This window comes from Dermacentor variabilis, chromosome 8 (genome assembly GCF_050947875.1).
Source record: "Dermacentor variabilis isolate Ectoservices chromosome 8, ASM5094787v1, whole genome shotgun sequence".
NCBI classification, from domain to species: Eukaryota; Metazoa; Arthropoda; class Arachnida; order Ixodida; family Ixodidae; genus Dermacentor; species Dermacentor variabilis.
The window spans coordinates 103,130,049-103,155,107 of NC_134575.1; the positions used below are offsets into that span (position 1 = coordinate 103,130,049).

The window sequence follows — 25,059 nt, forward strand, 5'->3', positions numbered from 1 at the left end:
CTCACTTTCCGGGCGAATATATTTGTGAGGGCCCACATTTTACACCCTTATGTCGGCCATGTCCCAGCTACACTAAGCACTTCAAGGAACTACGTGCTTTGCGCCTAATAACTATGCAGAAGCCTGACATTTTGCAAGTAACAGCACACTCATATGCCGTTAATTGCGTCTGTGTGAAATACTTTTGGCGCCAGCAGTGTGTGGCGTGAAAAAGAAAGAGTTTACAAACACTTGGTTCGCGTTCTTCAGTTTCCAGCTAATAGTTCCAGATAACAGTTTCCAGCATAGCCTGATATAACGTTCCTATGTCAAATAAATTGAAAACGCCACTCAATACCATAGCTTCATTTGGTGGGGCTGGTTCAATATTAAACCAGTAAGCAATAAATTCTGAACTGATATGAGACGGGACTGAAAAACTGGAATTAATTAGATAGTCATGAAGAATGTGAAACACAGCATTAGAAGAAATTGACTGCTTCATCTGTTGAGGGCTTTACGGATGACATGGTGAAAGAAAAGAAAGATGCAATACCATCCCTTCTTGATAAATGTGGATAGTATGGCGAGTTAGTACAATGATTTTTGCAGGAGAATACCAGCTGTCAGTAAGGAAGGAAGCAAATACAGATTAAACAGTTATATTATAGGGTTTTACGTGCCATAACCACTTTCTGATTATTAGGCACGTCGTTGTGGGCCGACTCCGGAAATTTGGACCGCCTTGGGTTCTTTAACGTGTAACGAAATATAAGTACATGGGTGTTTTCACATTTGGCCACCCCGATCAAATTGCGGCCGCCATGGCCGGGATTCGACCCAACACCCTCGTGCTTAGCCGCCCAACACCACAGCCACTAAGCAACCACGGCGGGTAAAACTAAAGATCCCACGTGCCGCAGGAATTGATGTAAGATTAGTGTTTATTAAAAACAATGTCCTTGTTCTCCGACTTAGTCGAGGGCGATTATGAAATTTTTGGAATTAAGAATAAATACCAGCAGTTAAGTAGGCTGCTTAAATAGTAATCTATACTTATATTATTGTGTATACCTATATAGGTATATATTTAGGTACCACGCTGCACACTCTAGTAAAAGAAATACAGCTAACTCTCACGGACAAATGATCACATTGAAATACAAAACCACGAGATGTTATAGAAAAAGTGCATTACCAGCCTATCTACAACATTAGAGCCTCGCAGCAAGCACGCTTTCTGAGAAAGAATCGCTGCTCTATGACTAGCTTTGCAAAAGCGCTACATAAATGGTTGCCCATGAAAAATGAAGGGCTGCAAAACCACAATTTACTAAAGAATTTGGGTTCCGTAGACATGGTGTAAAGGGCCCGCTGGAGGGAAAAACGACATGCCTGTAGCGCAAAAGGAAGAAGTGCTGCATATATGTATTGCCAAAAATACTAAATTACAAAAGGACTTCTTCTTGGGCAAGTTGGTGCTTAGATTTCCTAGGTATACTTTGTGGCGCAAAATACATTTCTTGTCCTTTTTCAGGAAATGCATTTTGCGCCACAATGCATACCTAGGAAATACAGCTACACGTCATAGCCAGGTGCGTAGGCAAGAAGCTGCAATTTCATTATTCAACACGAGGAAGGCACTGGCATATGAATAGGTAGGGTTTTCCAGTTACAACATTAAAAGTACGTCCACCAAAGATTGACCACAACGATGTTGATTACAATTTGCGTGGTAATCGCAAACAGAGGTTATTATCCCACAATTTTTTTATTATCCAGTCACATTTTTGTATTTTGAGGTGTGTTGCAATTAAAATTTTGAAGTCCGCAATTACTTAACAGTTGATCATATTTTAAAAAGTCTATGCTTTCCACCTGCTTTGATAATTCTGAACTGTAAATACACTGTGACGTGCGCGGCTACTCTTGATGTTTTCTGATGTTAAAGAGCAATAGACATTATATTTTCTCGAGCAGCATTGCATTACGTGGTCCATTTCTCGAGACAGGTGCAAGGCAGAGTCTTCTTAACAAAAAATAATGGCGCAGAGGATAATCTGGCTCTTGTGAATAAAAACTTCGGAGGCAGTGCGAAAGAAGATGGATTTTTCAGTTCCTCAGTTAAAATGCTCCGAACATGAGGCATGCGCCACCGATTCATTCACATGTGAGACTTACATGTAAACGAGAGAACACCAGTGCCAGTTGATGAACTAGAAACTACTGACCAATGGTGCGCACTACACTGATAACGTCATTTAATTCGAGCACTTGCGCTATTAAACACATGATGGCTTTATGTAATTTCCCGAAAGCACAGAGCCTTTGCGGGTGGTGAACACACCGGTTGCATGTATTCGCGCACGACACATGTTGCAGAAGTATCAGAGGGCTTATAGGTTGCAATGAGTTGTCAGTGTACGCAGGGTCGCTAAGTGTGGGATAGGCAAGACAGGACCAAGAACCCACCCTCGTACGATGTCACACGAATACATGCTCCGGACACTAAGGTGCCAGTTGGGGCTTGCTGGCGATTCCTCACGAGCAGCAGATTTACAGTACTTGTTGGACAAAAAACAAAAGTAGCAAGACGCACGCGATAAGTCTGCACCATAGCGCACTGCCAGTTTTTTAGTCCGAGACCGTAACATAATACCCAACCGCAAAAGTTATCGCACCACAGTACGTCAGAAAATGTACAAGTTCCGAGCAGCCAGTATGCGTGAGCATCACAATGATGTTCACATATGCGGGTAGAGGCTGTACACGCAAACGCTAGGTTGCGTTGTTATGCTGCCCAGATATTCAGCTTTTTTCTCAGATTTCGTGTTCCGTGAAACTTAGTGGCTGAGTGTACGTCTAATACTCGAGACGCTAATTTCCTGGCCTGTGTATGTTCCAAAAAAGCATGATGTGCGCGCGATTGTAAATGTTGCTCCTTGTTTATTTTGCAACTCATGAAAAGACGCTTTATCAATGCAAGCGTGCAATGCTTGCTTGCTGAAAGTGGTCATGGTGTTGGGGTTGAAAAATTTAGGCTTGAAGCAGTGTAATGTCTGGTTATTTGCATGTTATACCAGCTAGGCGCTATTTCTTGTTAGGCTACGCCACGCTGTGTCTAACCGAAAGCGTGGTCAAAGGACCCGATGGAGGCATTACCCAGCTCACGCTTACTTTCTACTGTAAAATGCTACTTAAATCCTCTGTGCTAAGAAGTGAACAAACAACCCGGGGTGAACGCATTAACTCCTTCACAGATACTGCGCGCACAGTCCCTCTATTCATTTTTGTGTAAAAATTTTCATTTGAATAATTCAACAAATCAACTGAACAAAAAGCTCGCTCACCGGCGTCCCCAACCGTTTCGGTGATCCGTGCGTGAACCACGGGGTCGATGCGGATCGACTGTATCCTCACAGGCAAGACAAAGCACCTTTTCGGCTTCCAGATGAAGGCCATGTGCACCATCGCATCGAGGAAGGTTACCCAGTTGTCCTCCCACTTCAACTTTGCATATGGTTCTGCAAAATATATGGCAAACTGAAGAAGCCTCTGATTCTACTGCGTTGAGAAAAATGACGCCGACAGTCAAGCACAGGTACGTGCAGTTACTATGCAGACCATGAATAGGACCGATGAAATATTGAGCTAAGGAAAGAATCACAACGATAGCATTTATTAACATCGTTTGAAGGTGGTCCTCACCACATATGCTCAAACAAATTCAAGGATGAGATTGGAATCAGGCCGCCAACGTGCTGCATGTCTTTTGAAATATTTACTTTCACGAATCGTGTGACTTTTTTTGTTTAGTTGTAATGATAACCCGCCGATGAGGGTCGTCAGAGGGAAGGCACAATAAATAGAATTTGAATAAATACAGATATTTTTACGACGACGAACTAACAAGCAGAAACACACTTATCAAAATGGTTATCGAGGCAGCATTCAAATTCCCATACATAGTTATTCCGCATAACACCATTGCGGAAAGTAATCAATAGGTTTATAATCTTAGGGAAAAAGAAAGACGAAACAAGTTAGCACAGGCTCGTATTGGTTGCATTAGAAGAGAGTTGGTTGTTCGCAGGCATCGTTTTTGAAGCAGCTGATTTATTTATCTCTTTATTTTTACCTGTCACTGCAATATTTCAATAAAAGCAATGGATTCAGTATACACTTCGGCCTTCTTAATTCTAGCGCCTGCAAGTCGCATGCCCTTATGGCTATTACCGAGTCAGTGCACCTATACTTCGAGCATACAGGGCGTAATAACATTCCATTTTTACGTTCCAATTTCGTCTTTAGAACTTTCTGATGCGGGCTCCAAACAGCACTTATATCTTCTAGGACCGGACGAATGTAAGCCCTGAAACCAATTCCTATTTAATCACATGGGGTAATTTCCTGTTAAAAGGAAAACTTATCATACGCTGACAGATAATGACGCAGCAGCGTTAAGAGACGCGTGTCGCAGAAAATCCGGCGACGGCGCCCGGCGTCGTCTGTCGGACGTTTTGGCAAAAATACTTTCGAGCCACACATACCCAGGCTTTCCATGTGGCGCAAGCAAGTTACCGAATTAGTTTAATTTCTGAACATAACACACGTGGAAAAATCGTGAAGCACGACTTTCGCACAAGTTGGAGACATGAGCGTCGGATTGTAATTTGAATATACGACAAAATATAGTCATGTTACGCAAAAACTCAAAGAAGCCCCTTTTCTAGCGTTGCTATCATTCATGAACCGGCGATGGCGTCCTCCATTTGCTGTGCGCGAATACCTTGGAGGCCGCGGATGAGCGCGCCCGCTTTTTGGCAACAGCTAGAGATGGCGTTCGCCCCCACCCCATAGCGGTCCATGCAAGAGGCTGCACTTCTCCCAGAGAGGCCGCCTTCGTGCATAGCGTTCACCGTCAGCATTTCACGGTGAACATTAGCCGGAGAAGCAGTCAGGGACCTTCGAATTCTATCGCGTCCCAGTCCTAAAGGTGAAGCTTAAGCGCCCTGTAATTTTTTTACTAGGTGCTGATGCCGAAGTAGTTTATCCATTATCACGCGTAAGCATTTGAAAGTATTCTGGTTATCCAACGTTATCCAGGCCCAGGCCCACCCCACCAAATCGCAGGGCACTGAATAAAGTTATATGAATGAATGAAAACTGCTATTAGTTGCCCAATGTATACCGACAAGGCAAGGGTTCTTGCCATAACAATATATCTAGTTGCAACGCCACACTTTAAAGCCTAGTTCGCGCTTACTCTCCGAGGAAGCCTTGAGGGTTGCCTGGAAGGCTCCGTAGTACTGGTATCCACGCAGTCTCAACTCCTTGTAAACGTCCGCACAGTCCATATCGTACGAGACGGTCTCTGCAGGTGCTCCCGGAGGCTCCTTGAGGAGAACCGTCTCGCCTTCTTCGACCAAGCGGATCCGGCCTTGGCAAACCACAGCTCGGCCCTCGGAAACTTCAAACTCCCCAGATGTAGGCATCATGCTGATCTGGAAGCGCACACGACCTGGACATGCAAGAGCATGTTCTTTTATAGATCCAACAAATTTTCATCCCATGCGTTTCTGTTCAGAAAGCGTTATTGCCTGTTTAAACCCGATTCGACGTTAGCATTCTACCGAGGGGAAGTCTAATATGTCAAAAAACAAATGTGACGGGGAATTATCCTAAAAAAATTAAAAGTTTTCTAGTTGCTACTTAACGTTGGGAAAGCAGTAAAAATACGCTGTTTGTGAAGAAATCACCTCCGAGGCACCGCTGGAGTAGAGAAAATCAGAAAAAAAAAGTCTTCTCAAGAATAACTCAGCCGTGAACTCGGCATTATGGATATGTATAAGAAGTAACAGTGCTTGGTGTGCCTATAGCTTTCCGTTCATATTGACACGAGTACCTGGTGATCTTTCTGTGGGGACCCCTGTTCACCGGCTAAGAAATGTTAAACGGTAAATGTTAAAGCTCAGGGCAGGATGCGCCTGCATGTATCAGTAGTTTATCGTATGTTATCAGCGGTTCTATCCGTAGTTTGATGTCACCGAACCTTGTGTAGGCTGACGGGTTGTGCCACGGGAATTACATAGTATTTTCTGGAAGACACGCGGGCACTAGCGATTGCCCTGGAACCTCCGTCAACTCATGTATGAAAGCCGGCGCGCTTTACCCGCTGATCAGATTGACGATAGTCGCCAACAGTGATTAACATTATTTTTTGCTTACCTGTTAAAGGCAGGATCGTGAAACGTTGCAGCTTCACGTCCTCGATGATTACACGTGTCTCGTTCATAGGTCTTCCATGGCGGCTGGACAAGAACTTCCAAACAAAAACCAAGTAGCCAGTCGCAGGGAATAAGATACGTCCATCCGGCTGGTGACAGACCAAGTACTTGTCTTCGCTGTGTGCTCCAATGTCAACATCCATAACATCTTCGAACGTCTGCGAGTGCCGTGAGCACGAAATGTGTTACGATAAGATTAGGTACATGAATCAAACCCTCCACATAATGAAGCTAACTCTAGAATGATTTACTAACCTAACCTAGCCAATGTATGTGCAACTAGGAGCTTCTTAGCCCATGTTTAGCCTCCCCAATATCCCGTGTTCATGCCACAGACTAATGAGCATTATGCTAGCGTGCGCAAAGCTTCAGTATCACCAGATTTGATGCATTTTGCAGTAAGTACATTTGAAAAATATCTTGAGCATTTGTACATCATGTTGGAGGAGATTCGTAGCGCAGGATTATAGGTCCACCCTGGAAAACATTCAGCTTCCGACCAGCAAAGTATCCTGAGCTTTTTTGCGTACAGCGACACACTAATGTGACACCCAGGCTTCAAGGACACAATGCCACTTGACAGCCATATAATATAACTTCTGTGTGCGATGGGTATATAGCATTTTGTATTTGTTCAACCTTACTTGTAGCGTGTAAAATAAATGTTTCAGAAATAAAGGACACCAAGGAACGCTGCTTATCATCATGTTTCTAAGAAAAAGTAAGCTTAAGTAACAGGATTGCTAGTTGTAATAATATTCACTACTTCCCTGCTACCCCATTGATTTTGAAGACTATCGCACTGTGAGCTCACATTTTCTGATTTGCCCCTGGCGGTATGCAACGAAGGCAGAGTGCCTAAATAACCTGACACGTTAAATAGCCATGCAGAGTCCAAATTATCTAAACTCTCCACTGGTGTCCTCAATGCTCATATTTTGACAACGGACGCCTGTTATTACTCCTACGCCGCTCAAATTACGGCATGTTCCTCAGTATGAAGTGAATTTGTGAACGCTTTAACACGATACAGTTTCCTTCAGAGCACAATTCATTGTTCAAAGTGCTAGCACTTAAACAGGCAATTCTCTAGGATTACTATTTTTCCTGCTCCTAGCAGACCCATGCACTATAAGCGTATCTGACACACAAATTCCCTTTTAATGTCGTATAACATGTAGGAGTAGGCGAATATTCGAAGCTTAGAATATGAGTACGAATAGCTAGTGCATAGTGTTTGATTCGTATTGGAAAAAGAACAATTCGTATTTTGTAATACTTGAAGCTAAAGAAATATTTTGCAGGAGCCGGCTGTACAGGTGGGCGTGACGAGTGGAGAAGAAAGAGTGTGCTGGATGCACCGCTTGAAAGATAAAGTGGTGTCCGCCGGTGCGGCACATGACGAAAGAGCGCATTGCAGTTCAATTTGGACAAGCCCGAAAAACGGGTGCGGGCCGGCGACGACCTGGAGTGAGGGGTCCCAGTGGCGACTAAGGCGGTCACCGGTCCGCATAGGGGTGCCCGTTCCTGGAGCGCAGCAGGGCCAGACAACAAACGAGCGGTTAGCGGTCCGCTGTGGTGCCAGTGCATGCGTTCCCTCCTGAGAGTCGCTGACGAGACCGAGGGTTGCCACGGTATGGGTGGCCGCCAGCAGTGCTACCAGCACAGTTATGCTGGCAGAAGCCAACGGAGCACGTCGACAACATACCCGCCAGGCCCCTGGATCCCCAGAGGGAAAGGCTTCCCTCCCCGGTGTCAGGGCTCGGACAGCTCCATGAGCTGACACACATGCACACATTCTGCCTACTGTGGCAGCACCGCCGCGAGGCAGCGATTGGAATACTCGGTACCAGGTGAAATCATGCGCACTTACCATAGAGAAATACACAGCGTATTCATGGACGGTTAAGATAGGGTAAGGTAGCCTGCTCTTTATATGATTATGTGTTCCATATGTTCTTGTTTTTGTTTTATGATTAAATGTCATGTGATCAGACATGAAGGAGGCAGAGGCAATTTACGTTACCAATGCATCTTTTACTGAGTGCTAAGCCTCTGGACACACAATACTTTCACAGGGGGGTTCATGTGCTCAGTCTACTACACAAGGCATCACTTCTTATCCGAACGGGGACAACTGCAAAATTACGCAAAAAAAAGCCTGTTCTTAGCTGTGTTTTCGGTTTTGCTACGAGAGCCTACATGGCATCCTGTGATTTTTCATGTAGGTTGTGATTCAGTTTTCTTTTTGGTAGCATAGCTATGTAAAAGTTTTATCTTTCACTACAACCACCAATGTTTTCTTCGCAACAAAATGTGTTACATGTGCCTAGAACAGACATCTCCTTTAGAAGCGCCTTTATTTGCCACAACTTCCAATATATTTTTCTGTAGCCAAATATTTAGCGCTTTTAGGAAGGTAATCATGTAGCAACCATTCTTTCTCGGAGAGCTTCCTGGCTATCACATTCGAATGTTTTCGAGAGGCTATTCATTCGGTTTCGCTAATTGTAAATCGTCATTCTTGAGCCAAGAACCAGTCATCTGCTCCTTACATCTTTTTTTAGCACTTGCAAATACTAGAGTAGCACCAAATTACATTAAAATAAATGGACCTGCTTTATATGTGTCTGCGTTTGACTATTTAATATTCGTTTGAAGATTTCATTATATATTATTGTTAATCAATTGCTATGCGGAAAAGGTCATATTCGCCCAGCTCTGAAGTAAGCGGAGTCAGTATAGCTCATAGACTAAATCTGGCAGTTTCGACGCCGAAGGGCGAAGCGCTGACTGCAGTATGAAGGTTATAGCGTTGCGTTTGAAATTCTCGGACAGCCTTTTAACCAAACGTGAGCCCGACAAACACGGTCATGACATACGCGGGTGCACGAAAATTTATGGCACCCGAAAAAGATTTAACACGCCACGTAGTGCCTGTAGCGACATCGCAAATGCGCCATTACGCTTTCCACAAAAATCCGCGACAGTAAAACTGTTTTTTTTTCAGTTTGAGTGCTGATATAATTTACGCTTTTAATATTGTATAGTCGCAGAATATCTCAGATAAAATGCGTATGCTGGGCATATTCCCTGCCGTTACATTTATATGTGAACTGTAATTGTCAAAATCCTGAAAAGTAATTTAATCGAGAACGCATGGCCTGGTATCAGCTAATTTGGTGACTGACTAGTGTAGTGATATAACGCGCATAGGTGAGATGGACAAGCATATAACGTAAATATATTTAAATATGTGCCGAGCACCACGGAGACGCTGACGCCTACGGTGAGCCTTCGCGTGGTGGCTCATATAATCGCTATCTCAAAACAAGACATAGCACCCGAATGAACAAACCAGCATTGAAAGCTCACAACCCGAGCGATATCGACGTGAAAATTAATGGCACTTGACATGTGTCCTCTTCATACATCCTTTGTTTCTAATCAAAACTGATACAGCAGCTTTGGCCAGTCAGTTAGCACGCCAGCCATGATTGCTGAATAAGTTCTCTTGTGCATAGAATTCGAATATTTAGCGGTATTTTGTATCTTTAGATGGTTTGTCGCCATGGCATCCTTTGAAACCTAACGTCATCAGGTACATATTTCATGGCTTAATGGCCAGCGAGAGCCATCCATAGCCCCACAGATGGCGATGCGATCTTTTTAGCCCTCGCTAGAGATTAGCCGTCAATTTTGTAACAATTCTAGCTTTCATTATTGATGTACGGTAATTGTCATTGCCAATCAGAGCGATATTTATCTAACTGCTGTATTATGGAATAAATTTTGAATAGCTCCAAGATATGTCACAAGAGCCAAAAACTGGCAATGTATTAAGGGTAGGAAAGCGAAAAGATCAAGCTCAATTGAACACCATCGCTAACACTGCGTGTTCCAATACATGAAATACCAAAATACCTTTTCTGGAGAAGGAAAATCTTTCCATTGAGCGACATCCCAGCTTTGGGAGTGATCCCAGCTGACCAAGTGGCCGATGTTAGGCGTACCACGGGGCAGGGGCCACGGAACTGGAGGATAAAGCACGGACAAGTCGAGCTCGACTCCAAGAGTGTGAAGTTGGCCCAGTGAGGTGAGAAAATACTGCAGGTTGTCAGCGCCGCGTTTCATGAGGCCCAGACAAGTAGCGTCGGGGCCAACAGCACGTCGGAGGATCGCCTGGGGTTAGTTGAAGGGAATGTAGATGTAATAAATGTTTGCTACTCTTTAACCTCCGGCAAGCAGTATCGGCAGCACTTTATAATCTGCATACAACGGATTCTCTTTCTTCAACAGTATGAAGAAATGTGACACTGGAATCTGCAATATAATGTCTCTTCGTCCTTTGAACTTTGAATCCATGAAAGCTATTAGAAAAGTTATTTTAGTACACCCAAATTCTTACACCAAACTAACAGCCTATCCCTCAGCGAGTAAAGTAACCACTGTTAAGAGACGTCCTAAATGATCGCTGATTTCACTAAAATAATACATATCACTGAGCATAATGGTTCACGAAGGGCGCTGAAAGTCCGACACGATGTACTTCAGAAGAATTTTTACACTTTTAAAACAGTAGTTGTATGAATAGTAAACTTGCAAATTAACATGACTGTGAACGTTAAAAAAACGTGAGCATCAAATGTAGGCTGAAATACCATGCGTTAACAAAACCAAATATAAAAATCGCAGCAAGTTTGTTTGGCTTTATATTATTTTATATATCTGATCTCCGTCCACAACCTACGAGTTTATTATTGTAATGCGACTACTTTTAAGAATTGTGGCACTCCTTGACAGCAGCCAAACAAGAAAATATTATGCCACCAGATCCACCTCGAGTGTGGCGCTCGCTGAAGGAGATGGAGTGTGATGTTATGTAATACCGCGCAATGCAAACTTGCTTCGAGTTACTTGCTAAATTACAAATCCTGTTTTAAATCAATACGCCAAATGAATTCGCTGAGCTCCTTAAACTTAGATATTCTTGTTGAATGATTGGAAGATGGCTTAGAAGTCCTTAGTTCCATGCGTTCCCTTAGTGAGTAAGCAGGGGTGGGTAACACTGAGGGCCTCATTTTCAAATTGTTACATATATAACACAGCTGCGAAACAACGGCGTCTCTCCTGCAGTAGGATCACTGAAAGTGGTCATCATATTTTTACACTTTCAACTCAAGACAATGACAAATGCTACTTAAATATATTTGAGCAGAAACGAATATATTATCATCTGCAATATTGCGTTCTCGAATCGAATATTTAACAAATAGCAAAGGCGATTTCATTCGTACTCTGTTTAGATCAGAATTCGCAGAAAGGATGCTTCATCTGAAAATAAGGACTAAAATAATGCATGTACGCCTCGGAGGACGCGTCGCAATCGAATAGGAAATGTGACTACTTGAGTACTTTAACAGTTTTTAAGGCGGATTAAAAAACTGTTATTCATTCTATAGAGATTTTTCAAGATACGGTATGATCTCCAATAGCGAAAGTTCCGAATCAACGCTTCATAATAACGCACCGACTAGTTGGTGAACTCTATATTGTTTGCAGGTTTTACAGCTCACCGAGATAAATTTTCGTTCTTCATATCGAACTATCCTTTGCATTCAGTTTCATTAATAAAAATAACCGATGCAGTCTGAACAACGCCTCGGTTCTATTGGAAGTTCTTGCACCTGCAACAAAAGAATGCTGATGTTTGGCTGGCCAGTAGATGTATGACTGCCGCACATGTCCATCCTGTTTGTGGGCAGTAGATTAGCGCTTGCTTGCGGCTACGGCGTCTTGAACACTCTATAGCTATAACCTTCGGAATGCCCGCCGGGAGTACTCAGAGGGGTTATTTGTGAAAAATAATTTTCGATCTCAAATTTTCCATGCGCAGCTTTGCTCGCATCACCATTACAGATGTCTAAGAAGGGAGCAGTAGTTTATTAAGGATGCCCATTCATCAGCCTCGATTGGTCGCAGCCAACCCACCACCTTAATATTCAGGAAAACTGGGAGCACAGAAATGGATGTCTTTTTCTTTCACTGTAGTGAGCGAGGTCTCATGCTACATATTATTTGATAGGAAGAATGAAAACAGCTGAATTTTTGCTCGTATTCAAGGGAGACGGACATTACTCGTAAGCTAACATGCTTAGCACTATGTGCTTATAACGGATTTACGAGTACGTACACCGCGATTCAGCCCCAGCGTTGTCATTCGGTAATCAACGTCTAAACGAAACCAAAAAAAAATCTACAGTGGCAAGAACGAAGCCGGAGAGAGATACGGTCGAAGGTAGCATTGCACCATCTAGCTCATGACTTTTTCATCGAGCGTACGCTACCAGCGCTTTCAGCCTAATGACAAACCGCGGTGAATAGGCGATCGTTTGAGCATCCCACTTACCTGCAAAAGGCAGTGTGGTCCGACCTCCAGCAAGATGGCGTCCTTGGGCACATGTTTGAGGGCATCCCGGAAGAGCACGGGGTTCAAGAAATTGTTGGTGTGGTACTCCGCAGAGCACAGCTGCGAGCCAGGTTCGTGCCAACGACTCTCTGGCACCGATGTGCTGATCCAGCGCTTGCTACGTGGCTTTGGCTGTGGTATAGCCTGCTCGATAGCCAAATTTAGTGAGAAATGTATTTCAGAATCGCATTGGCTCCGAGCCTTTCACAAATATTGTTTTTTGTTGGTTCTAATGATGCTCTATTAGAAGCTAAATGTATTGAAAGACTTTATAATACATGTTAGGTAATTTTCACGCCACCTTAATATTACTGCCACTAAAACTAAAGTGACATACATAGTCTTTTGAAAAAAAAAGGTAGAGTTCTGAAAATAGAAATCACAACAAAGGCTGCCGGTGATCAAATCTATTTAATTTCCCACTACGGATTCACTTTACCTTCTATTCTTCAATAGAATAGATATTCGTATACTGAATTTGTGTAAAACGTTGGCACAAGAAACTGTGAAGTTTCACGTCGCCGTGCACTGCTTTGAAAGTGCGAGTTTTAAGCCTACTATGGGGGTACTCGTTGATTCCTGAAAAGTGTACTTAGCATAGCACAGTTAAGCAAGATCCAAATGAATCTACAAAAAGCAGTTCAATTGTAGAAGGAAGCACTTTCTGACGACTCTAACCTCCACGTTGCTTCCAATTTGGGTGCCTTGAAAACATGAAAAATATTCAGGGGGAAAATATGAATCAATGTCCCATTCCGCCTTCTATTTGATTTTGTAATGCCAAGTTCACAGCTTTTCTAATACCAAAGCTATCTTTAAATGAACACAAAGGGCTTATACCTACACGCAACATGGGCTTTTTACTTCTGTTTTAGGCAACTAGCAAGCTGCAAATGCTAAGCGAAATCTCCATTAACTTTGATACGGGCAAGCTAATGTTTGAACTAATGAAATCGAAATCCCAGCTGTTTGTACATAAGTAACAGACATATGCCGTTCTTTGGTTATTTGTTTTTTAGTGTGTAGAAACACGAGGCTCTGCCACATGTCTTTTCTTGCGTTACTTGCCTTATAAACAGAAATACTTGCTTGATAAATGGTTGCATTTCTGATGTTATTTTATGTGTAACGATAGTGCAAGTCACTATTCCTGGTCTTTCAACTCGGCTGTTCTTGCTATTTGGAAGGGCTTTTAGTGCAAATACTGTTCGTTCTGCATTGGGATTTGGTTTGTTTTGTTGTGTTCATATCCGGCGAAAACACGAGGAAGGCGGCAGATGGAAATTCAAGACGATGAGCAAAATGTGGACAAGGTGAATGGCGGAGCCATGTTTCGACAAGTGGACTTTGAACTGAACTGAACTGAAGTGGATTGAAATTTTCAGAAGTAGTAGCAGTGTATAGCGTTCATGCGGAAGAGTGTGCCATGGAAGAACAAACGCCAAGTGTTTTAATGAATGGCAGGGGCAACCTTGCGCTTCAGTGGAATAATTTTTCTCAAGGTGAATATGTCTCCAGTTATTTCTAAGCCTAGATCAGTTTTATTCTTTCTTGTAGAGTATGTCGGAAAGAAATTACACCACCTGGAGAGGGGCTGACGTCAGGTACCGAGTGAAGCACAGTGAGTAGGCAACACATTTAGTAATCGAGGCAACGAAAAAGGATTGTGTCAGGAGCACAGTGATCACATAATAACTGCTCTTCCGTAAATGCAGGGGGACTTTTAAGCGCTTAATCTACAGCCGGATATTTTTTCGTCTGCACTAGGAGTCACAGCTTTCACAGTTCCTGAACAATGAGGCCTACTCTCAGCATCGGCTTAGCAATCAAGCCCGAAGCTCTCAGCAGTGAACAAGCTCTTGTGTGTGTGTTTCAAAACTTTTTTTTGTAATGAGGTCCGGAGGCTCGACTTCTTAAGCCAAGGCGGGCTGCTCTCACGTTGGCACTGTCAGGCCAAGCCTTTCAGCGACATCATGGGCCCTCTGGACGGCCGTTAGTTGGTCCTGAAACGATGGGCTTTGAATTCTTTTCGCCCCCTGTGTCCATTCTTCAACGAGGTTGGGGAGAGTCGCGGGACACCCCGGCAGCATATGTCTGATTCCAATGATGCCATTACAATTGTTGCACTCCATTTTAGTCTCCCACTCTGGATATATTTTATGAATGGTGTACGGTGTGGGATATCTGCCTGTTGGCAATCAGCGCAGTGAGATAGCCTGAGCCCTTTTCAGTTCTGAATGTGGCAATGGGAATTGCCTGCGTCCTAAATAAAAGTGTTTGGTAATGTCATTGTATGTTATTAAATTATCTCTAGATTCCCTGGCTTGATGGTGAACGGCTCGGCTGTGACTGTCACAGTTAGCAAGTCCTCGTGCCAAGTCATGAGCAACCGCATTGAGGTTTACCCGAGTCTCGTCCACTTTCCCCATATGCGCAGGAAACTATCGGATCTCTGTTCTCATAATGCCAATGTTTTAAAAATCGTAGCTGCAACTCCGGCTGCGTATCCTTTATCAAAACACTTTATAGCGGTTTTCGAATTACTGTAAATGCAGGCCCACTTATTACTCCTTATGGCTAGAGCAATTGTCACTTGTTCCGCCACCATGGGGTCCTTGGTAAATATAGTGATAGCGCCTTGCACTTTCCCTTAATAATTTGAAACAATGGCCGTATAAGCTTCTTTACCTTTTACCCAGGCAGCATCAACTATAGCTGCCAGTTGGTTCTGCTACTCTATTTCCTGCAAGGATGCTTTAGCTCTTGCTTTTCTCCTTTCGACATTATATCTTGGATGCATGTTTCTAGGGAGAGGGTTGGTTCTGATCTTGTTTCTAACGTCAGTCCTTAATTCTACTTCAGTCTCTATTGGGCTCCTTGATGTATTCAGTTCTGCACCTATTGCCTGTAATATGTTCCTGCCAGCTCGTGATTTTGTCAATCTTTCGTGTTGAGCTAGCTGTTGAGCCTCCGCGATTTCTTCCATTGTTTTGTGCACCCCTAGACTCATGAGTTTGTCGGTTGCAGCATTAATGGGTATCCATAGGGCTACTTTAACGAGCTTCCTGGCCATCACACTAAGTTTGGTAAGTTCTGCCTGCTTCCATTTAAATAATCCAGCCACATAAGTGAAGTGACAGAGAGCAAAGGCGTGTATTAGCCTCAAATCGCTGTCTTCCCCTAAGCCTCTGTGTCTATTGGTAATTCTTAGTAACCTAATGACTTCATGTGTTTTGTTTGTGCCGCTTTAAATTGAAAGGACGGCCACACGGCGTGGCAAGTGTTCCGCTTATGATTCAAGCTGGTATCGACCGGCTATTGCGAGTAATTTCTAGCACCATATGCACATTACGACTACCTGATTTCATAAAAACAAAAAATAAAATGCTGCTGAAAAAGAAATGAGTTTCAGTTCAGCTCCAGCAAAGTATCAACATCAGTTCGAATATATGAAGCAAACACTTTCCGGTGCAAACTGAAGAAACGAAGGTAGATCGTGACGTGTATGAAACGTACCTCGCTTAAGTTTTCCTTTAAAGAGGTTAACCTGATTTTTCAATGCGCAACATACTTTACAGCGTCCGTGAATTTATACCCGATTTGCCATTTTCCGTGGTCGATACCAAGTCGAGAAGGAATTAGTGTTGCCATGCATCCCGACTGTTACGGGACAGTCATGAGCTTTGAGTAATACCTGTACCCAGATTTGTCCCTGTCGTGACGACCAAATATCTTCACTTGCCTTTTTAAGAGAGAGAACAAATGAACCAAATGTCATTTTTATATCACCTGACAGCTAGACCAGCTAAAAGTACTTTGGTTTGATCGTGTGTTGCATTGTCATCAAGTCGGTTTCGCTTTCGTCATCGTTCTCGTTTTCCTGTAGGCTCTGCCCAGGCAAATTTAGTGCAGATTTCTTGTAAATGACCACCCTCCGATAGGGATGACTGCGTAGGAATAAAAATATTTCACTTTGTTGCAAGTACAGACTGGTGACATTTGGCCTTGTCGTATTCGTTCGTCACAAGTCCCTCTCCTCCCCACCTATCCCATGTCCATCCTCTCTAAATTTTGCCGCCCTTGCGCCCTAGCGCTAAACGTCCCAGAGTATTTTACCTTGTTTAGGACTTCCCGGAAGGCAGGACCGATGCTTTCAATGTGTTTGCTGTGGAAAGCCACGCCCATGCTGTCGATCTTGCGGGCAAAGATGTCCTCGGCTTGGAGTTGCGCGACCATCGTCTCTACGGCTTCGGCATTACCAGACACGGTTACAGAATCATCCGCGTTGTGGCAAGCTGGGGACACACCAGGGGGGCAACGTCTTTTGGCCTCTTCCCACGTGAGTCCTAAAAGAAAACTTTCCGTAATGAATGATGCGTTGCTTCGTTAAGAAGTTTTCGAACGTGAATCTTCCATCAGCAGAAATGCTCAAATTACATCCCAGGTCAGTTTTATAAAATAAATGTATGTAAGCTTCTTCAGTCATTTACATTAAGCGAATATTGTTTAAACAAATAGTGGCGCGTTGATCTAAAATTGTTTGCTAAGCAGGAGGGTGCGAAAATGGAAAGTGTAGAGAATTAAAATGAGAGGTCTGGAAACATGTGTAAAAAAAAAACAAGTCGTTGAACACTCTTCCGAGAGATTCCAAGCCGCAATGGCTTTCAGATATCGATAGGTGTCTGAAAACTCAAAGGCATATTTTTACATGGGCTTCGTTTTAATTTCTGGAAGGCAATTGCCCTCCAAGTCAAAATGAAAAGTTATGAAGGCGTAAGAGTGGAGTGATTGGTGAGAAAATATATGGCCGCTCCATCCGCTGGCCCAGTGCTTTTCACACTTTTCCAGTACATGACCCCGTTTACTACTACCAAACCTGCTATGGTCCTGCCCCCTCACCCATTTTTATAAGCAGACTCAAAATTTAAATTTTTTTCAGTGACGTAGCTGCGTTTATATTTTATTTATTTACCACACTTTAACCGCAGCCGACACAACTTCCAAAGTGCGTGGTAAAGGTTTTAGCGCGGATTGAATTATTCTAGTGTTTTACTGAAAATGATGTACTTTATTTCTTCCTACAACTATATCTGCGGAAACCCAATTCTGCGGTTTGGTTGAGGCAAAACTGGCCACCCTCTGGAGACTTTGTTCGGCGCTGTTTATTTTTTGACGAATAAAGGTTTAACATGTCATTGGTATTACCGTTTCCCTGTCCACTTTGTGGACAAAACTAATTTCAGGCGTTAAGGAAAACGATCATATTGCTGAAGTAAAACTGCTATGAAAGAGTATGGGCACCGAGACTGAAAGGTATTCTCTGTTTCCGCAACCACAATGAACCATAATTGGACCATCTGTGCATGACCTCCAGAAAGAACGCCAATACCCCTTTGGGTGTCATGACCCGCAGTTAGAGAATCCTTGTGCCGGTGAATTGTGTCACTCAGCGAATACGTGGAGAGGTTTTGCTGCAAGACTGAATGGCTAGTGTTGTGCCACAAAGCCTGCAGCGACTCGTCACCCTCTCTGAAAACGGGTCCTTGCCTGCATTCTTTCCAGGACACGAGTTTAGGTGTAGGATCTACCTTTGTCTGCGAAAACGACCTAGAAGCAATGCCAAATGAATCTTAAGTAGCTATAAGGTCCACTGTTTTCTCATGAGAGAGGAATTTCACCTGGGTCTTACCTTCACGTACGATACCTATGTTATTCCAAAGCATGGACTGCATAGCTAGTTTTGGGCATCAATCGTATGCGACGTCGGTCTGCCGCATTGTTTGGTCCAGGCTGGCTGACTAGTTCTGCCGGCTCACCCTAATACTCCTTAACAGTCTATGGAAATACTTCGTTTGCTTCAGGTATGATCCTTAGTCTTTGTCATTTCGCCGATACAGTAGTCAATACATACTACGGTGCATTAATACGCCTATAGCTTTGATTACATTTGTCCGGCAATGAGCTATTACATGGCGATACAGGATGCAAAATTGGCAAGCAAGGATACGTGGCTTATATTCAAAAGGGTTACTCCATATGTGTTGGAAGACTAAGTTCCTTTACTTGGTTCCCAGACGACATCATAGAAAATCTCTATACCGTCAGGAACGATTCCGTAGATAAACAAAGATCACAATTATCAGAACATGGATTTCTTATAGCGAAAATTCGCTGAAGCCCAAACCGCCCAGCCATAGACGCACCGACAGTGAGAGAACGCCTGCGGGGCTTACGGCCAGCACTATCTAGGATTTCCAATGCCATAGCGGATCACAAGCTTGTTGAATGACCCCTAATTTATGCTCATAAACAACGCAGGCTATTTAAGAGAATACTTTGTGGGTAGTTGAGATTTGTTCACGCCACCAGAAATTTTTCAACACCGAAACGGCACTTGGTATACGAGTTCTTTGGCATTCTGCCTCTATCAGAATGGCTGCCCTGGTCCTAAATCAAAGTGAATGCATAGTGCTAATTAGCCAACTGCCACGTTATTGATATATTGCGGTAAGTAAGGGCTGTTACGACTATCCTTTCGCAAAAGTAAATTTATTGTCAGGTGGTGATTCACTCTTTGTATGTAGGTAGTCGCATGTCGCTGGCCTGCGAGCTTTATTTAACTGGGAAAGGGATTTCTGCAAGGTGTGTTTCTATTATTGCAATATCAATTCTATGGGCACTTCAGGCGTGCTTCTGCCGTCGTAATAGCCATCGTCTGGATGTTCCCTATAAACACCGAGCACGATAGCACCATCGCCACGCGCGTATGCATCATGGGCGAGTGGACTTTCCTAGGCTTACCGGATGATCGCGGCTCAATATTGCGTAGGCAAGGGAAGAAAACGGGCACAAATCGCACCAAATACCGTCGTTCGCAAGGTATCGGGGGGAGGGACCGGGTAAAGGGCGTTCTATTCCGCCAGCTGCTGCGTACGGCGCAGCCGCGCAGGCGCCCTTTCTTGAAAACGATCTGCATTCTGGACAAAGTGCGCGGTCGCCCGGTCTTCATCTCAGAAAATTCAGCGATGTGGACAAATTGCGTCCAGTGCTCGTAGCTTCGTGTGCGATGGGCTTTCAACGCTTAATTCGCATTGAAGAGGCTACATCAAGATCAATGTCATCACTGCTCCGGCCGCAATTCCTCATTCCAGCGTTTTGACAGCAAATTTCTTGGTCATCGCGTGAGATGTGTTAATGCCTACCTGTGCGAGCGGGACACAGTGCGTGTTAATTTAATTAATTAGCGAAGGTTTACAAGTCTATACGGCCGAAAAAACTACTATGTTTACTTCGTATAGCTCGGTACTATTTTACTATCGCAATCGGTGCTTTGCCTTTTGGGCAAAACTGCGACTTTTTCTGTTTCTAGTGGCACTAGAGAAGTACCTTCCGGTCGCCGATGGGAAGCTAATAGCCGGAAATACTCTGCGTATGGCATCATGTGTGATCGAGTGCTGACCTAATTCCCCTACTCTAGTAGGAGGGGGCTATCCTATTCCTTGAAAGTACTTCCGGCCGACAGGATTATTTTTAGGTGATAATTGCCACGCAGCGATGGAGAAGGTTCCTTTCGTCCAGTAAAGAACCCAGAATTTGCGCCTTTTGTACCATAGAGGCGCCACCACGAAACAGTACGCCTCTGACGCAAAGTGCTCTTTGTGAGCTTTGAAAATACTTCCACCTGTCCGGAAGTAGTCGTCACCACGGGGAAAGAAGGGCTCTATTCACCTGAGACAACAGGATGACATCCTCAAAGAAAACGAACAGTCTTCTCCCGTCACTGCTTGGGGATCAATCAGAACGAAGACAGCGCCTCCTTTCGGCAAACAGCTAACCTGTTCGAGGCCGGATGACTGCTTCAATTGTTACATCGGGGCCATTTACAATTCTGTGTGTCCTCTCGTCTCAATGTTGCCTCATGTAAATAAATCGTGAAGTTCTGCAATGCCTACTTTCGTCGTTCCTGCCCGATCGCCTGGTCTTTGGTGCTTGTGACACTTGAACCCCGGTTACCAACTTTTTAGCAGCAGCGGACGGCAAGTTACACTGATACAGAATCCGGCGTCCTAACAGCGCTAGCATGCGTTAAATAGTATGTACATTGACAGCGGCGCCATACTGAAAACGGTTTCTATTTCTTGTCAGTTATTAAATTTTACTGAAGGCACAGGCCAGTGGGCGCGATGTTGGCGAAAAAAAAAATAAGACGAGGAGAAGCGCTTGCTTGCCGGTTTCGTTATAAGACCGACTTGTTTCAGCCTACCTCTGCAAGCATAGAACTAGTGCTGATAGGCGAACAACCCTGTTGTATTTAGTCGAGTCTCTGGGTTTTTCTTCGACATCCTAGAACTCTGCAGTCGGACGCTACCACGAGCTAGTGAAATAGATGATCCAGGACCGTCCCAGGCTGCTGCTCCCATACCCCTGGTCATCGTCTGCTTTGACGTCATCCGGCAGCGCGATACTTCTATATTTAGCGGCACAGATGACCCCGACGTGGAAGACTGGCTCACCGAATATGACCGCGCAAGCGCCTATAATAAGTGGTACGACGGCGTCAAGCTCACTAATGTGATCTTTTACTTGACTGACCTCGCAAACCTATGGTTCCACAATCATGACTACAATCTTACCACCTGGATGGCTTTCGCGACAAGTTTGGAAGAGATCTGCGGCCATGCCGCCACTCGCCCGCTTCGTGCTGAGCAGCGCTTGCGTGGTCAAGCTCAACGCCAGGACGAGAACTTCACCAGTTACATTGAAGATGTGCTCTCGCTATGCAAGCACCTCAACTCATTTATGGATAAGGCTGACAAGATGAAGCACGCCATGAAAGGCATCGATGACCATGCCTTCCAGATGCTCGTCGCGAAGAGTGCCCGGACGATTGCCGAGGTGATACAGCGCTTTCAGCAGTGCGATGAGCAGCGCAATCAGCATGCCTCAACACGCGCTACTCTGCAGGGCACCTCGGATCAATCTCTTTTGGATTTCGGCCGCGACGATGCCGACATCTCTGCTTTAGTGCTGGAGATAAAGTAGTTCATTCGCCAGGAAGTCGCACGCCAACTCTCTCTGGCGCCTGGCACACCTGATGCGTCGACAACATTGGCTCCTTCGCTTCTTCACGTAATTCAGAGAGAAGTTGCCGCTGCGCTGCCACCTGCCCCTCCTCTGCGGCCTGCTGCTGGACCGCTAATTTACACTGACGCTGTCGGCTCGCCTTACCCTTCTCCGGCTCCGGACGCCTACCGCGCCGCCGGCACCTTCCATGTCCCGCCGCCACCTTTTTTTCCGCTTCTCATCCCTTACTCGGCCGCTGTAGCCCCTGCCGTCAACACCTGGCGGACACCTGATGACCGGCAAATATGCTATTCCTGCCATTTTCCGGGCCACATAGCACGATTGTGCTGCCGTCGCAGCCTCCGTTTACTTGACAGTGAGGGCGCCTCAAGCTACAGGCCTGCTCGGCTTCCGCGTTGTGACCCACCTAATCTTCCTGCGGACTCCGCTTACAGTCGTCACCCCTTCGATTCATGCCGGTCGCCTTGCCCGCGTCACCGATCCCCAATGGTTTGCCGACATAGCCCTGCAGCCCGAAAAAAAACTGACAGTCGCAGTTCAAGAGGCAAGAACTGCATTACGTGGAATATTTCAACGCCTAATTCTTCCCCGGCTAACGAAATGGGACTGTCCGTAGACGGCGTCACGGTACACGCACTTATTGACACCGGAGCCGCCGTTTCTATTATTAGTGAGAAGATTTGCCGCAATTTGAACAAAGTGACACTCCCCTTACCTATTTTTCTCTGCGTACGGCAACCACGCAACGCATTCAGCATTCAGCGTCATGCAGAGCCGCGGTCGTCATTGAAAGCGTAATGTGTATTATCGAACTTGTCGTCCTATCTTGTTCCTCGCACGACGCTATTCTTGGATGGAATTTTCTTTCAGCCAATCAAGCTCTTGTTGACTGCGCTCGGGCCGAACTTATGTTATCAGAGCATGTTTTTACCCTGACGACCACTATTCTCCTAAAGTTGTTCCCGCCTCTGACATTGACATCGCACCTTTCTCCGCCGCTCTGGTCCCTGTGTCATAGGCATCACAGAGACCAATCAGTGGCAACCGGCGCTCCCATCGGAGCCGCCGTTTCTATTATTAGTGAGAAGCTTTGCCGCAATTTGAACAAAGTGACCACTCCCCTTACCTGTTTTTCTCTGCGTACGGCAACCTCGCATCGCATTCAGCCTTCAGCGTCATGCAGAGCCCCGGTCGTCATTGAAAGCGTTATGTGTATTATCGAACTTGTCGTCCTATCTTGTTTCTCGCACGACGCTATTCTAGGATGGAATTTTTTGTCAGCCGATCAAGCTCTTGTTGACTCCGCTCGTGCAGAACTTATGTTATCAGTGCCTGTTTTGACCCTGACGACCACTATTCACCTAAATTTTTTCCCACCTCTGACATTCACATCGCACCTTTCTCCGCCGCTCTGGTCCCTGTGTCATGTAACAATGCTGCAAGCTCATCTGTTCTGTTTAAGCCGTCGGTCGCTTGTTCGCGCCGCCGGAACTTCCTGCTTCCGTTTCCTGATGTCACGACTTACGATGGTTCTGCTGGTCTTTAGGTGTGTAATTCACCCACCTGCCTATCATATTTACCCCGCAGCGAATGCCTGGGTAGCCCTGAAGCTTTCAATTGCGTTCTCGCGGCTACCTTGTTTGGTGATACGGCATCACTTCCAATTTCTGCCATCACTCCTGCCACCACGACCGATGTCCTTGTAGCCGTCTTCGTTCGTTCCATCGACGCAGAACTCACACCTGCGAAGCACACAGAAATTATAAAGCTCCTCCGGCATTTTCTTGCCTCATTTGACATCGACCAACCATTCTTGGGCCGTGCGTCCGCAGTCGTCCACCGTATCGACACCGGTCAACAAACACCATTGCGCCAGCTTCCGTATCGTGTGTCCGGCGCTGAACGCCGGATAGTTGACAAGCAGGTTGACGACATGCTGGAGCGTGTCATCATCCAGCACTCTAACAGTCCCTGGGCATCTCCGGTGGCCCTGGTTAAAAATGGCTCCATGCGGTTCTGCGTCGACTATCATCGCCCTAACTGAATGACGCGCAAAGACGTCTATCCTCTGCCGCGCATCGACGATGCCTTGGACAGTCTACAGGGAGCGGATTTTTTTTCCTCGCTGGATCTGCACTCCGGGTACTGGTAAGTGCTAAGTGCCAAGACAGCCTTTGTAACACCTGATGGGCTATATGAATTTACCGGCATGCCTTTCGGCCTCTACAACGCACCTGCCACTTTCTAGCGCATGATGGACACCATTATTCAAGGGCTGAATTAGAAAACGTGCTTCTGTTATTTAGGTGACATTAATTTTTTCCACAGAATTTGCTTCGCACCTCAGCCGCCTCCAGCAAGTCCTCTCGTGCCTCTCCACTGCAGGACTGCAACTAAATAGGAATAAATGACACTTCGGCGCTCCCACGCTTACTATTCTCGGCCATGCATTTTCAAAAGAGGGTGTCCTTCCGGACCCACGAAACTTTGTGCCATATCTGAGTTCCCTAAACCAAGCCCGATAAATGAGCTTCGCAACTTGATGGGCTTATGCTCATACTTCCGGCGCTTCTTCCGCAACATTGCCTCAATCATTGCCCCCTTGACTCAGATTCTCACCGGCAGTTCTGACCTATCGGCCTGGTCCACGGCGTGTGACGATGCATTCCAAGATATGCGACGCGTTCCCACCTCACCTCCAGTACTGTGACACTTCGGTCCCTCTGCTCCGATTGAGATCCATACTGACGCTAGTGGTGTCGGGCTCGGCGGTGTCCTTGCTTAACGCAAGGATGGCTTCGACGAGTACGTCGTCGCGTATTCCAGCCGCAGCCTTACCAAAGCCGAAACGAACCACTCGGTTACTGAAAAGGAATCTCTGTACATCAATTCGGCTATAGGGAAATTTCGGCTTTGTGTGTATGGGTGTCCATCTGACATCGTGACCGACCATCATGCCTATAGTGGTTATCTTCACTAAAAGATCCACCTGGTCAGCTCACCCATTGGGTATTGCGCCTACAAGAACACGACATCCGCATTGCTTATCGCTCAGGTCGAAAGTATTCAGACGCTGGCGCTATATCCCAGTCACTCCTGCCTTCTGGTCCTGTCCACTCGTCTATTTCCACCTGCGGTGCCTTTGCCCTGAATACTTCCGACATGCCATCAGAGCAGCGCAAAGACCCATGGATCTCTTTGCTTACTGACTTCCTGTCTAGCTAGTCGCCAGCGTCGACC

At 45.2% G+C, this 25,059-nt stretch overlaps 1 protein-coding gene across 1 annotated transcript in view; it reads right to left on the bottom strand.

Annotated features, from left to right (window-relative positions):
• LOC142591507 (fatty acid synthase-like) overlaps nucleotides 1–25,059 on the bottom strand; it is a 127,151-nt gene that overhangs the window by 56,493 nt on the left and 45,599 nt on the right. The window contains exons 9-14 of the mRNA XM_075703831.1: nucleotides 16,852–17,081; nucleotides 12,676–12,879; nucleotides 10,191–10,448; nucleotides 6,208–6,424; nucleotides 5,246–5,500; nucleotides 3,330–3,503 (exon numbers count right to left, since the gene is read on the bottom strand). Coding sequence (XP_075559946.1) covers nucleotides 3,330–3,503; nucleotides 5,246–5,500; nucleotides 6,208–6,424; nucleotides 10,191–10,448; nucleotides 12,676–12,879; nucleotides 16,852–17,081 — 1,338 coding nt within the window. The remainder of the gene's footprint in view (nucleotides 1–3,329; nucleotides 3,504–5,245; nucleotides 5,501–6,207; nucleotides 6,425–10,190; nucleotides 10,449–12,675; nucleotides 12,880–16,851; nucleotides 17,082–25,059) is intronic.